The sequence below is a fragment of the Corythoichthys intestinalis genome, chromosome 15, assembly GCF_030265065.1.
Source record: "Corythoichthys intestinalis isolate RoL2023-P3 chromosome 15, ASM3026506v1, whole genome shotgun sequence".
NCBI lineage: Eukaryota > Metazoa > Chordata > Actinopteri > Syngnathiformes > Syngnathidae > Corythoichthys > Corythoichthys intestinalis.
This window is the reverse complement of record NC_080409.1, coordinates 14072488-14085014: the sequence shown is the minus strand read 5'-3', so window position 1 is coordinate 14085014 and position 12527 is coordinate 14072488. Positions and strand designations below refer to the sequence as shown.

The 12527-nt window shown below is 40.4% G+C and overlaps 1 protein-coding gene across 2 annotated transcripts in view; it reads right to left on the bottom strand.

Moving 5' to 3' along the window:
• Positions 1-115: 115 nt before the first annotated feature.
• Positions 116-12527, bottom strand: part of tecpr2 (tectonin beta-propeller repeat containing 2) — a 37920-nt gene continuing 25508 nt past the window's right edge. For both annotated transcript variants that reach the window (XM_057859433.1, XM_057859434.1), the window contains 6 exons: positions 11339-11436; positions 11129-11264; positions 5145-5293; positions 4149-4290; positions 3922-4071; positions 116-3379 (listed from right to left, as the gene is read on the bottom strand). In XM_057859433.1, the coding sequence (XP_057715416.1) occupies positions 3228-3379; positions 3922-4071; positions 4149-4290; positions 5145-5293; positions 11129-11264; positions 11339-11436 (827 nt within the window). In that variant the 3' untranslated portion in view covers positions 116-3227. The remainder of the gene's footprint in view (positions 3380-3921; positions 4072-4148; positions 4291-5144; positions 5294-11128; positions 11265-11338; positions 11437-12527) is intronic.

Sequence of the window (12527 nt, the reverse complement as noted above, 5' to 3'; positions counted from 1 at the left end):
TGTTCACGGGAGAGCTTCCAACCAGTGGAAGGACAACGTCACGTCATGATCTTTAACAGATATCGTAACTTAAAACTTCCAGTAAAGTGCAACAAAATTGAAGACCCAGTCAAAGTTTGCTAGAGTATTGTTAGTTTAATCCTCTTAAGTCTATACAGTATGTATGCAGTCCTTCGTGGTTGGTTGCTTGTTACCCCAAGAGTTCTTCTGAAGTCCAGAGCATCTGTATGAGTCAAGAAAGTCTAGCAGAGCATTTGAGGTCAGAAAAGCCAGGCGAAAGTAGCGTGTTTGTATGTTGTCCAGTAGAGTCTGGTTACTGTCCAGGGGAGTCTACTTAAAATCATCTGAGTGGAGAGTAGGTCTACATGTGTAGTGAACCAAAGTAGAGGCTTGCTCAGGTGAAATATTTCCTGTTCCACCAAGAATTCTTAAAACCCAATCCACTGGAGTTCACTCAAGTCCATCAGTCCACAGGTATCCAGTATGTTTTTAAGAGTCCAGGTCCATTCTTCAAAGGATGTCATCCCAAGGAAGATTACTTGATCCTCAGTGACACCAGAGATTCCTTTAGTCCATCGATCCACTGGTGTTCCAAGTAAAGGTCGACCGACATAACGGGCCAATATATTGACATTTTCCGAGATTAGACATATCTAGAGTTGATATAATAGTACAGCTGTAATGATCACTGGTTGACGACCTTTCTCATAATGGTCGGCTGATACAGTGGGGCAAATAAGTATTTAGTCAACAACTAATTGTGCAAGTTCTCCCACTTGAAAATATGAGAGAAGCCTGTAAGTGTCAACATAGGTAAACCTCAACCATGAGAGACATAATGTGGAGAAAAAAAACCAGAACCTTGAAATGCCACTCCTTTGATTCCCTGGCTGTGTGTTTGGGATCATTGTCATGCTGAAAGACCCAGCCATGTCTCATCTTCATTGCCCTCGCTGATGGAAGGAGATTTTCATTCAAAATTTCTTGATACATGGCCCCATTCATTCTTTCCTTTACACAGATCAATCGTCCTGGTCCCTTTGCAGGAAAACAGCCCCAAAGCATCATGTTTCCACTCCCATGCTTCACAGTGGGTATGGTGTTCTTTAAATGCAATTCGGTATTCTTTCACCTCCAAACACGAGAACATGTGTTTGTACCAAAAAATTCTATTTTGGTTTCATCTGACCATAACACATTCTCCCAGTCCTCTTCTGGATCATCCAAATGCTCTCTAGCGCAGGGGTTTTCAACCCAGTCCTCAAGGCACACTGTGGGTCCTGGTTTTTGTTCCAGCCGATCCAGCAGAGACAGTTGAACCAATGAGGCTTCTGCTAAAACAAGCCACACCTGACTGCAATCAACTGATTGCACTTGTAAAACACCAGATTGGGGAAAAAGTGTTGTCATCTTGTTTGGTAAGAATGAAATCCTGCACCCACAGTGTGCCTTAGTGGAATAGGTTGGGAACCCCTGCTCTAGCGAATCGCAGACCGGCCTGGACCTGTACTTTCTTCAGCAGGGGGACACGTCTGGCAGTGCAGGATTTGAGTCCCTGGCAGCGCATTGTGTTACTGATAGTAGCCTTTGTGACTGTGGTCCCAGCTCTCTGTAGGGTCATTCACTAGGTCCCCCCGTGTGGTTCTGGGATTTTTGCTCACCGTTCTTGTTATCATTTTGACGCCACGGGGTGAGATCTTGCATGGAGCCCCAGATCGAGGGAGATTATCAGTGGTCTTGTATGTCTTCCATTTTCTAATAATTGCTCCCACAGTTGATTTCTTTACACCAAGCGTTTTACCTATTGCAGAATAAGTCTTCGCAGCCTGGTGCAGGTCTACAATTTTGTCTCTGGTGTCCTTCGACAGCTCTTTGGTCTTGGTTTGGAGTGTGACTGACTGAGTTGTGGACAGGTGTCTTTTATACCGATAATGAGTTAAAACAGGTGCCATTAATACAGGTAACGAGTGGAGCCTCGTTAGACCTCGTTAGAAGAAGTTAGAACTCTTTGACAGCCAGAAATCTTGCTTGTTTGTAGGTGACCAAATACTTATTTTCCATTCAAATTTGGAAATAAATTCTTTAAAAATCAAACAATTAGATTTTCTGTTATTTTTTTCCTCATTCTGTCTCTCATGGTTGAGGTATACCCATGTTGACAATTACAGGCCTCTCTAATATTTTCAAGTAGGAGAACTTGCAAAATTGGTGGTTGACTAAATACTTATTTGCCCCACTGTATATGGGGCTGATATATAGATCTCTGACAAGATTGGCCGACATGTAGCCGATGTAAAAGGATAATTGTATGATCACTGTTTGAGTGAGCATTTTTCCTGTAAAGATTGACCAATATATTTTGGGTGGCCAACATATGGATTTTTTTTTTTCCCAAGATCGGCCGATATACAGTATAGCCGATGTCTTAGGATAACTGTTATGTTTGCTGTTTAGGTGATGATCTTTGTTAACTGCAGTTTTGCACAATGTAGTGGTCAGTAGTTGAATAAACTTCGAATATATACAGTACATTTCTATAATGAGTGTTTCACTTGCCTTTCATCATCAACGTGCTTAAAAAAGTATATCAGCCTCAAATATTGGCTTTAGACATCAGCAATTGGCTGAATCCTGTTTTTTAAACTCTGTATTGGCATCGGCCTTTGAAAATTCCATATCGGTCGACCTTTACGTTTAAATGTCTGCCAAAGTCCAAGTGAGTATTAGGTAGTCAAGTCTGTTGAGGCCTCGGTATGTTGTTCACAGGTGGAAGATTCATTATTTCCCCAAGAGTTCGTGAAACAAGATCTCACTTGAATCAAGTGCAAGTGTCCAGGTGAGTCTATCTAAATCCACTGGCGTGTGGCATGAGTATGCATCCATACAGTACGAGTAGTCCACTACAGTGCATATCTGGAATAGTTCCTCTTCCTCCAATGGTTTTTCTACCAAATCCCTTAAAACAGTCTATACAAAACAGGTCATATTCCTCACAGTTGTACTGTACATTCCTTTGTTTGATCAGAGGCCATATTTGACAGCAGCTTTTAATCAGTTCAAGCCATTTCTTGGCCTTAAAGTGCATCCTCGTAACATGAAAGAATATCACACTTAAGCCAGCGATGTCGCGGGCCAGGTCAGCATCATTCCAAGGGGAAGCAAAAAAAAAAAAAAAAAAAAAAAAAAAAAAAAAAAAAAAGGTTAATAGTAGCTTACAAAAGTCCACATCAGAGGAGCTCCCACTCATCGTCGACATCGTCGCCAGCGGCGTTTGTCCCGGACGGAGGCGGGCGATGGGGCGTTTGTGGGAGGAGTTTCGTCATCCGACGGGCCAGTCCACCAACTGGAGTCACAGCCCAAAGGTCGTCTTCTGTAGTGACTTTGGTGACAGAAAGAAAGATATACATCACTTGATACAAGTTGATACATACAGTAGCTCAAAATTTTGTCTTGTAACACCACGCAATTTAAAAAAGAAAAAAAATGGGATGCAGTGATGCCTCGTAACCTGGAAAATAATCCCGAAATACAATGGCATTGCGAAAAGAAACAAAAATATATGTTTTAATACTCCACAAGAGGAAATATTGTAAACAGTACAGTACCGTAACATGTTTTGAACTTTAGTTAAAAAAAATATTTAAAAAACTTTTTATGGCATCGGATTGGGACTGTCTATCGGCAGATTCTCAAAATCAGGTGACCCGGACTCGTCCTAAGGTGCAAAAATATGCGATCGGGACATCCCTACTTTTAACTGTATTTTCATCATATCTAGTCATTTTAGTCAGTATTATGCAAAGATATCAACTACATTTTACATTCCATTGTAAAATCCACCCTTCAGTTATTAGTACAAACCCAGAACTAAGCCAGTAGTCCCACTAAAACCCAGAGCAACTGTTGTTAAACCAGTCTCACCAGTCAACCAATTGGCGGTTCCTGGGATTTTCTTCCAGTAGTCTCCAGCTGGGTTCCTATCAGAGACGCCGTACCGTCGAGCCAAATCTCCATTGACGCATCTGACCCAAACTGTCTGACAACTGAGAACCAGCTGACTGACGGTCAGGCCTAAAGGACAGAGAGAGCAACATAGTTGAGGCGAGGTCAGGCACAGAGACATTTAGTTGAGGTGAAGACCAACAGACCTGGCACCAGGTCCCAGTTTGTCCCGACCGGCATCTCGTCATTTAGTCCGGTTCTGACAAAGACGGTGCCTCTGTTGTCCAACGCCCACAGAAAACGATCATTAGGACTTGTCTCAATACTGATCAGCTGGACTCCTACCGGCTGCAAAGGGACGAGGAAAAGCAGATCTAGATTATTTTCAATGGTACTTTCACCTCCAATAGAAAAAGAATCCTTCACTCCTGTTGATTTTCAACTTGGGCCTGCACTGGGCCTGCAAAAAATCTCCATTGATGGTCATTATTTTTAACAAAAAACAAAGTTTTAAACTTCAAATGCCCCAACATTAGCAGAGACGGACCCGAGAATGCCCCAAAATTAACAATAAATTACCTTAAATCAACTGGAAATGGTCTAGACATGCTCTAAAATTAACAGGAAATTATAAAAATGTACAGGAAGTGACCCCACAATGCCCCAAACTCTATAGAAAGTGACATGTAAGTACCCTAAAATTCCATGGAAGTGACCCAAAATTAACTCTGTGGCTTCCATTGACAACGATATACATCCAAGTCATTAAACTGGGAAGGCGAGCTGTGAATGCTCATATTTCAGTGCCATTGATGGTGCGAGACGCCCAATCCATTTGAAGTAGGAGGGTCCATTCCTACTTCAAATGGATTGGACATCAAGTGCCATTAATTAACTTATACGGCCCAAAACAAACTGGTTTAATAATGTGGCCCGCGACCCAAAATGAGTTTGAAACCCCTGCTGTGGATATACCATGATTGCTGATCTTGAGTACTTCGAACCTGAGCAGCTGTTTTTCCGGTCTCAAACCTAGTCAGGTGGCTTTGAACTGACCAATCTTGATCTGAGGTTGTTCTTAATGTATACTACTTCGTCTCCTGCTGCTAGATGTATTTCACTATGTCAGAGTATATGTTTTCTGGATCCGTGCACCAAATTCCTGGACAAGTATTTCTAGGTGTGTGGTTGGTGTGCGTTACCTGGTCAGGCGGTTCTATGTGGATCCAAGCAGGAAGCATCATGTTGGGGTTCAGTGGTTGAGTTCCAACTCGGAAGTAGACCAGCCCTCGGCTGTCCAGAGCCCAGACATTCTGGCTGCCACAGCTAATGCTCACCAGACGTACACTTCCTGTCTCAAACACAAAGGATATAAACATTGTTTGTTTATAACTGTACATAAAGTATATGTGGCATGCTCTTAAAATGGGAATCTGGATTTCGAGGCCAAGGTGGAACACGAGCGCTGCGACTGCATCCAGACTTTCAGGGCAGATTCCAGGTCAGGTCAGTCTGTTTTTGGGAGAACAGACTTATATTTCACAGATGCCCCACTGACCTTTGACGTTGTTGTAATAACCAATCATCTAAGGTTACGGAGAATGTTAAAACAACAAATCCAATGTTTGTATATGTGTGTTTTGTTGTTGTTGTTTTTTTTTACTCATTGGCTACTAACAGGCTAACTCATTCACTGCTTTTAACGGCAACAGACATTCATATATAGAGATAGAGAGAAAGCATTAAGATAATGTATACTGTATATGATTAACTGTTTATTATTACAGAATAAAAACTAACATGTTATTTCCTTTTTGTTCCATTTCACTTAAAATACTGTATATTCTAAAATATATTTTTTGTAACAGTTTGAAAATAATTTATTGATTTTCTTTTTTTATATTTTGTAAATGCAAAACTTTTTTCTTTACATTTTCAGAATAAAAAATGGGAATATTTATTGTCTTTTTCATTTAGTTTTTTTTTTTTATATATTTTTTTTATTTTAAACAATAATTAGAATGTTTAACTTTTAAAAAGATAAAAATAAGACTAATTAATTCCATTTCCTTTTTTATTTTATCTAACATATATTCTTTTTTCCCCATATGAATTTATTTTTTTAAAGAAAATCATATTTACTGTGCTTTCTATTTCCATTCACAAAAAATGCAAAACAATGTTTTAACATTTTCAAAAATTAAAATTAAATTGGGGAATGTTTATTCTTTTGAATAAATTAATAATAATTTTAAAAATATATGAATAAGAGAATATTTGCAAATTATTCATTCACTATCATTGACAGGGATACATTCAAATAAACTGCAAGACACGTAATATTACAGAGTACTGTATAAAACTGCATTTCTTGGGTAGTTTAGATGTTATTATATATTATTGAAAAAATAATTTGAAATGAATAAATATTTTGAAAGAAAATTGAAATTGTACATTTACTGTATTTTCTAATTAATATACATGTTAGCCTCAGAGCATAATTGCCTAAATCATATTTCACTGTCTTTGGAAAACAAGAAAAAACATTTGTTTGAAAAGAATTGGTCTTTTTTCATTCATATTGGTCATTTTTTTTCTAAAAAGTGTTATGATTGGCCAAGGATATAAGCAGAAAGACAGGATTATGCAGAAATGAAAGGGGCACTAAGTAAGGCAGATATCACAAAGCTACTTCAGCATTTGTGCTATGCGGCTAACAACATACTATACGTACAGTGGGGAGAACAAGTATTTGATACACTGCCAATTTTGCTGGTTTTCCCACTTGCAAAGCATGTAGAGGTCTGTAATTTGTATCATAAATTCTCTTCAACTGTGAGGGACGGAATCTAATACAAGAAAAGAGAAAATCACGTTGTATGATTTTTAAATAATAAATTTGCATTTAATTGCATGAAATAAGTATTTGATACATCACAAAAATCGAACTTAATATTTGGTACAGAAACCTTTGTTTGCTATTACAGATACCAAACGTTTCCTGTAGTCCTTGTAGGCCCACTCCTCCATGCAGATCTTCTCCAGAGCCTTCAGGTTTCGGGGCTGCTGCCGGGCAACACGGACTTTCAGCTCCCTCCATAGATTTTCTATCGGGTTCAGATCTGGTGACTGGCTAGGCCACTCCAAGACCTTAAGATGCTTCTTACGGAGCCACTCTTTAGTTGCCTTGGCTGTGTGCTTTGGGTCGTTGTCATGCTGGAAGACCCAGCCACGACCCATCTTCAGGGCTCTCACTGAAGAAAGGAGGTTGTCAGCCAAAATCTGGCGATACATAGCCCCAACCATCCTCCCCTCAATACGGTGCAGTCGTCCTGTACCCTTGGCAGAGAAGCAGCCCCAAAAGATGATGCTTCCTCCTCCATGTTTCACGGTTGGGATGGTGTTCTTGGGGTTGTACTCATCCTTCTTTTTCCTCCAAACACGACGAGCCGAGTTTAGACCAAAAAGTTCCATTTTAGTCTCATCCGACCACATGACCTTCTCCCATTGCTCTTCTGGATCATCCAGATGGTCAGTGGCAAACTTCAGACGTGTCTGGACATGCACTGGCTTCAGCAGCAGGACCTTGCTTGCGCTGTAGGATTTTAATCCATGACGGCGTAATGTGTTTCCGATGGTTTTCTTCGAGACTGTGGTTCCAGCTCTCTTCAGGTCATTGACCAGGTCCTGCCGTGTAGTTCTGGGCTGATCCCTCACCTTCCTCATGATCAGTGATGCCCCACGAGGTGAGATCTTGCATGGAGCCCCAGAACGAGGCAGATTGACCGTCAACTTGAACTTCTTCCATTTTCTAATAATCGCTCCAACAGTTGTTACCTTCTCACCAAGCTTTTTGCTTGATTTCCTGTAGCCCATCCCAGCCTTGTGCAGGTCTATTATTTTATCCCTGATGCCCTTACACAGCTCTTTGGTCTTGGCCATTGTGGAGAGGTTGGAGTTTGTTTGTTTGAGCATGTGAACAGGTGTCTTTTATACAGGTAACAAGTTCAAACAGGTGCAGTTATTTCCGGTAATGAGTGGCGAACAGGAGGGGTTCTTAAAAAAGAACTAAGAGCCGAAATATTTACTAGTTGGTAATGTATCAAATACTTATTTCATGCAGTTAAATACAAATTTATTATTTAAAAATTATACAATGTGATTTTCTGGATTTTTGTATTAGATTCTGTCCCTAACAGTTGAAGACAACTTATGATGCAAATTACAGACCTCTACATGGCTTGCAAGTGGGAAAACCAGAAAAATCGGCAGTGTATCAAATACTTGTTCTCCCCACTGTAACATATTTCAAAATGAATTCTAAAAAAGTTAAAAAGAAGAAAATCATTTGTTTTTTTCAGTTTTTGATTTTCATTTTCAAAAATGTGAACATTTAAAAAATAATGGAATATTTACTGCTTCTTTTTCTTTTATTATTCATTCTTTCATCTTCTAAACAGCTTGTCGTCACAAGGATTGCAGGGGTGCTGGAGCCTATCCCATCTAACTATGGGCATTAGGCAGGGTACACCCTGAATTTGTTGCCAACCAATCACAGGGCACAACGAGACAAACAACCATTCACGCACACAGTCGGGACAATATGGAGTGCTTTGTCAGCCTACTATGCATGTTTTTAGGATATGGGAGGCAACCTGAGTACATAGAGAAAACCCACGCAGGCATGGGGAGAACACACTACAAACTCCACATAAGATGGCCGGAGGTCGGTATTGAACCCTTGAGCTCAGAACTGTGAGGCGGATGAGCTAACCACTCTATCACCATGTCGCCTTCGTTTATTTATTTTGCAAAAATTAACAAACGTTTTTAAAACTAAAACATAAATGAGTAACATAATACTGAATGAATTCAATGTACAATTAATGTAAATTTTGCTTTGACTTAAAGATTCAGAGACCCTAAACTACATCATTTTAGCTGGTCAGACATATACAGTATCAGTAAGTGGAATTAGGTAACCGGTATGTCAAAACACGTCTTCCAAATGTCACCGGCTTTGACGGCCTGCCGGCTGAAAGCTGACCCCGCGCCTGCGTCACGGTCGCAAGTGGCGGTCGGGGCGTATGACTCGGAGTCATGCGCTCACTGATAGTGAGAAAGACCACGACTAAAAACAGATCCGATGAAGCTCGTTACGCAACGTTCAGCTGTCGGAGTGACACGAGGAAAGCAGGTGCCACTGAAGTGGGCCTGCGAGACCAAGCAAAGACGACGAGACGTAAAATGCAAACGCTAGCGTTGTTGTGGAATTCTTCCCGGTGACAACTGTTTAAGCAGCTGTGCATGATTCCACGAAAGATGTAGCTCACGAAAATATCTCAATTCCGCACCTGACTATAGGCCACGCCACTCGGATTAAAAAAAAAAAAAAAAAGTAAGCCTCACTGATTGATCAACCCGGAGCTAATGGCAATTAGCACTAACCCTTGCATAGCAATTGTCTTTGTCGATGAAATTCCCAGAGAAACAGAGCTATTTCATGTTGGACTTAGGAAATTTTGTGTTTTAACCCTTTATTGAGCTTATTGGCTGCCACTGACAGCGCTAGACGTCCAATCAATTTTGCCTAGGAGCGAATGACTGGGTTGCCAACTGTCTCTTGAAAAACGGAATCATCACATATTCATAAACAAAAGTATGCGTCCAGTATTGAGCTTTCAGGGGACGCGCTTTGTCCCGTATTGTCATGAAACTCGAAAATAATGTCTTATTTGTAGAATAAATGAATACTGGTATGGTGCTTTGCATAAATATGCAGTGAAACGCATTTCCCTGCCTCTTCTGCTTTTTGACCAATGAGCTGACGGAACAATGTCAATACGAAATCCCACTCATCTCACTGGCCGAAGTACTGTCACTTGCCATGATGAAAATGGCAGACAAAATAAGAGTATGGGAGATAAGAAGCTTGAGTGAAGCTTAAGTAGAAAGCATGTTCAGAATGATTATAATTTGTTTTTCTTGTACTTCTTTGTGACCTTCATTTTCACTATTTGTATTATAATTTTCAGTTCTGTCAGTTTCATTTAAGAAAGTTTTATTGCTTTTTACCAAAATTGTTTAAATTTTTTTTTTTTTAAGTTTACCTCAGAGCACTTTTAAAAAAGGATAAAAAAAATAAATAAAAAAAAACGGCCAAAAACACACATAAAAAAGGACCAGTTTTAAATTTATCAGGACAGATGTTAATATTATTCTAGTAATTTTTGTCCAAAAAATAAATTCTGATAATTTTTGTTATTCCATGTCCTTGTATCACTCAAATATGTACCTAATTAATTTGGTTTTGACTAAAATTATTATAATTTAAAAAAAAAAAAACTTTTCACATACAAAAAAATTATTAAAGGGTGATGGTAATCGGGCTGGCTGGCTCTACCAACGAGGTGTCCCCTTCTGTTTTCAAGGAGTTGGAAACCCTACAAATGAATGTTTGTTTGTATACTGTATGTATACGTACACACATGCACCCCCCCACACACACAAGTAGTCCCCGGGTTACGATGTACGCAACTTACATGATCTCGACTTTATACCGCCGGCGTCTCGTCCGCCATTTTGTCTCCAATTGTTTTTTGCTTTTTTGCGTAAACAGTTCCTTATTGTCCCTGTCAGTATCTTATTTTTTACTTTATTTATTTATTAATATGACAGTTCTGCCCTTTGGGGAAATGTGTATTTGATTATAATGTTGACTTTTGTTTCGTGATGCACGTTTTTATTTTGCTGTAGGAAGCGTAGGGCCAGTAGTACTTCCGCATGCTAGTAAAAAAGTGCATGTACATGCGAAGAAGAACATATCTGCGCACACTAAGAAGAGCGCACGCATGAACCCACGAGGAAGAGCATATTTGCTCCCACGAAGAAGTCACACAGCCGAGTAAGAGAGGGAGAGGAAAGATTACAGCTTAGCTCACTGTTTAGCTAGGATTTAGCTTCAATGTCTTGGCGAGGACAATACAATGGCGTATAATACATGTTTTTGGATAGTTATTTTGAGATTTCGGGGGTGTTAAAGGGTACTTAAAGGGTTAATTCCCGACTCACGAGGAAATTTGGGTTACGTCACCAGCCTAGGAATGGAATTTGTTCGTAACCTGGGGACTACCTGTAGTCTAGTTTAGTCTAGTCTCTTGGAGGTCTTTCGGTTTTCGATACCTACCGAGCTGGCTGAGGTCAAGCGCTGTCCAGTGAAGACCGGCTGGACAGGACGCTGACAGGGAGCGAATGAACACCCGGCCGTGGCAGTCCAGTCCCCAAAGGGCATCGCGGCAGGCCGACAGCTGGGTCAGTTCCACCTAGGCGGAAAAACCCGGGGTGAACTTTAGGAGACTGACAGAAAATGGATAGAACGCGAGTAAACGCCACTGACCTCCTGTGGCAGCGTGACTGTGGATGGGCGCAGTTCTCCATCCTGATCCCACACGCAAAAGAGATCCTTCTTGCTCTGAGCCAACCACAGGAAAGTACCTGGAGCACATTTTTTTTTAAAACTGTGAGACTGTGTGTGTACTGATTTTTGATTGTGTGTTATGTATATGTGTGTATCAATTGTGTCCGTCTGCGGTTTGCAAGACAAGGGCGTCACTGGTTCTTGTGCTTACTTCTAGTGCTAATAAGAAATAATTTAATAATATTTTTTTTCTTCTTAATGTTATTGTATAATACTCTCCTGCCTTTTATTTATCATGAACCATTTTTGACTTTGTTTAAAGCACTTCGAGGACCTTTTGGGTTTTTGTAAAGGGCTATAGAAATATATTTGATTTGAATTTTGCTTGCGGATATACATCGAATCATGTGGATTTTTTTAATCTTATACTGTGTGTTGAGATACATTTATCACTAGTAAACGTCCAATCCATTAGAAGTGGGAGGTTAGTGAACTATCGTCGTCAATGGCAGCCAATGAGTACCGTATTTTCACGATCATAAGGCGCACCTAAAAGTCAAACATTTTCTCCAAAATGAACTGTGCGTCTAATAATGTGGTGCCCCTATTGTGTAGCTGGAGTATCAAAATGTGTGTCTTACTGAGCAATTTTTGAAAAGGCGGACGTAAGTGAGAGTCGAATGAGAACTTTAAAGGGACAAGGTTGCGTTTGGTTGCGCGCCCCCAGTAGATCTGATGAAATCTGAGCTTGTCATCATTCCGGAAGGCTTAACAAAGGAACTCCAACCGCTAGACATCGGTGTAAACCTGGCAATCAAAGTCCAAAGTTGCGTGCAGCGTTGGAGCAATGGATGACAAATGCCGGACACAGCTTTACAAAGACTGGGAGACAGCGCCGGGCGAGTTACGCCACAATTTGCAAATGGATTTTGGATGCTTGGGCTAGGGTGTCTGCTTGCATTGTTGTTCGTGCTTTAACCAAAGCCGGCAGCCAGTGAATGATCGGTCGTTCATTTGCTGCCAACCCTCCCCCACTTCAAATGGATTTAATGTCTAGCGGCGTCAATGGCAGCCAATTTGTAAAAAAAACATTCACCAACTAGCCAGCTTCCAATAGCCAACTTCCACTAGCGTCTGCTAAGAGATAGACGTACTCATGTATTTTCCA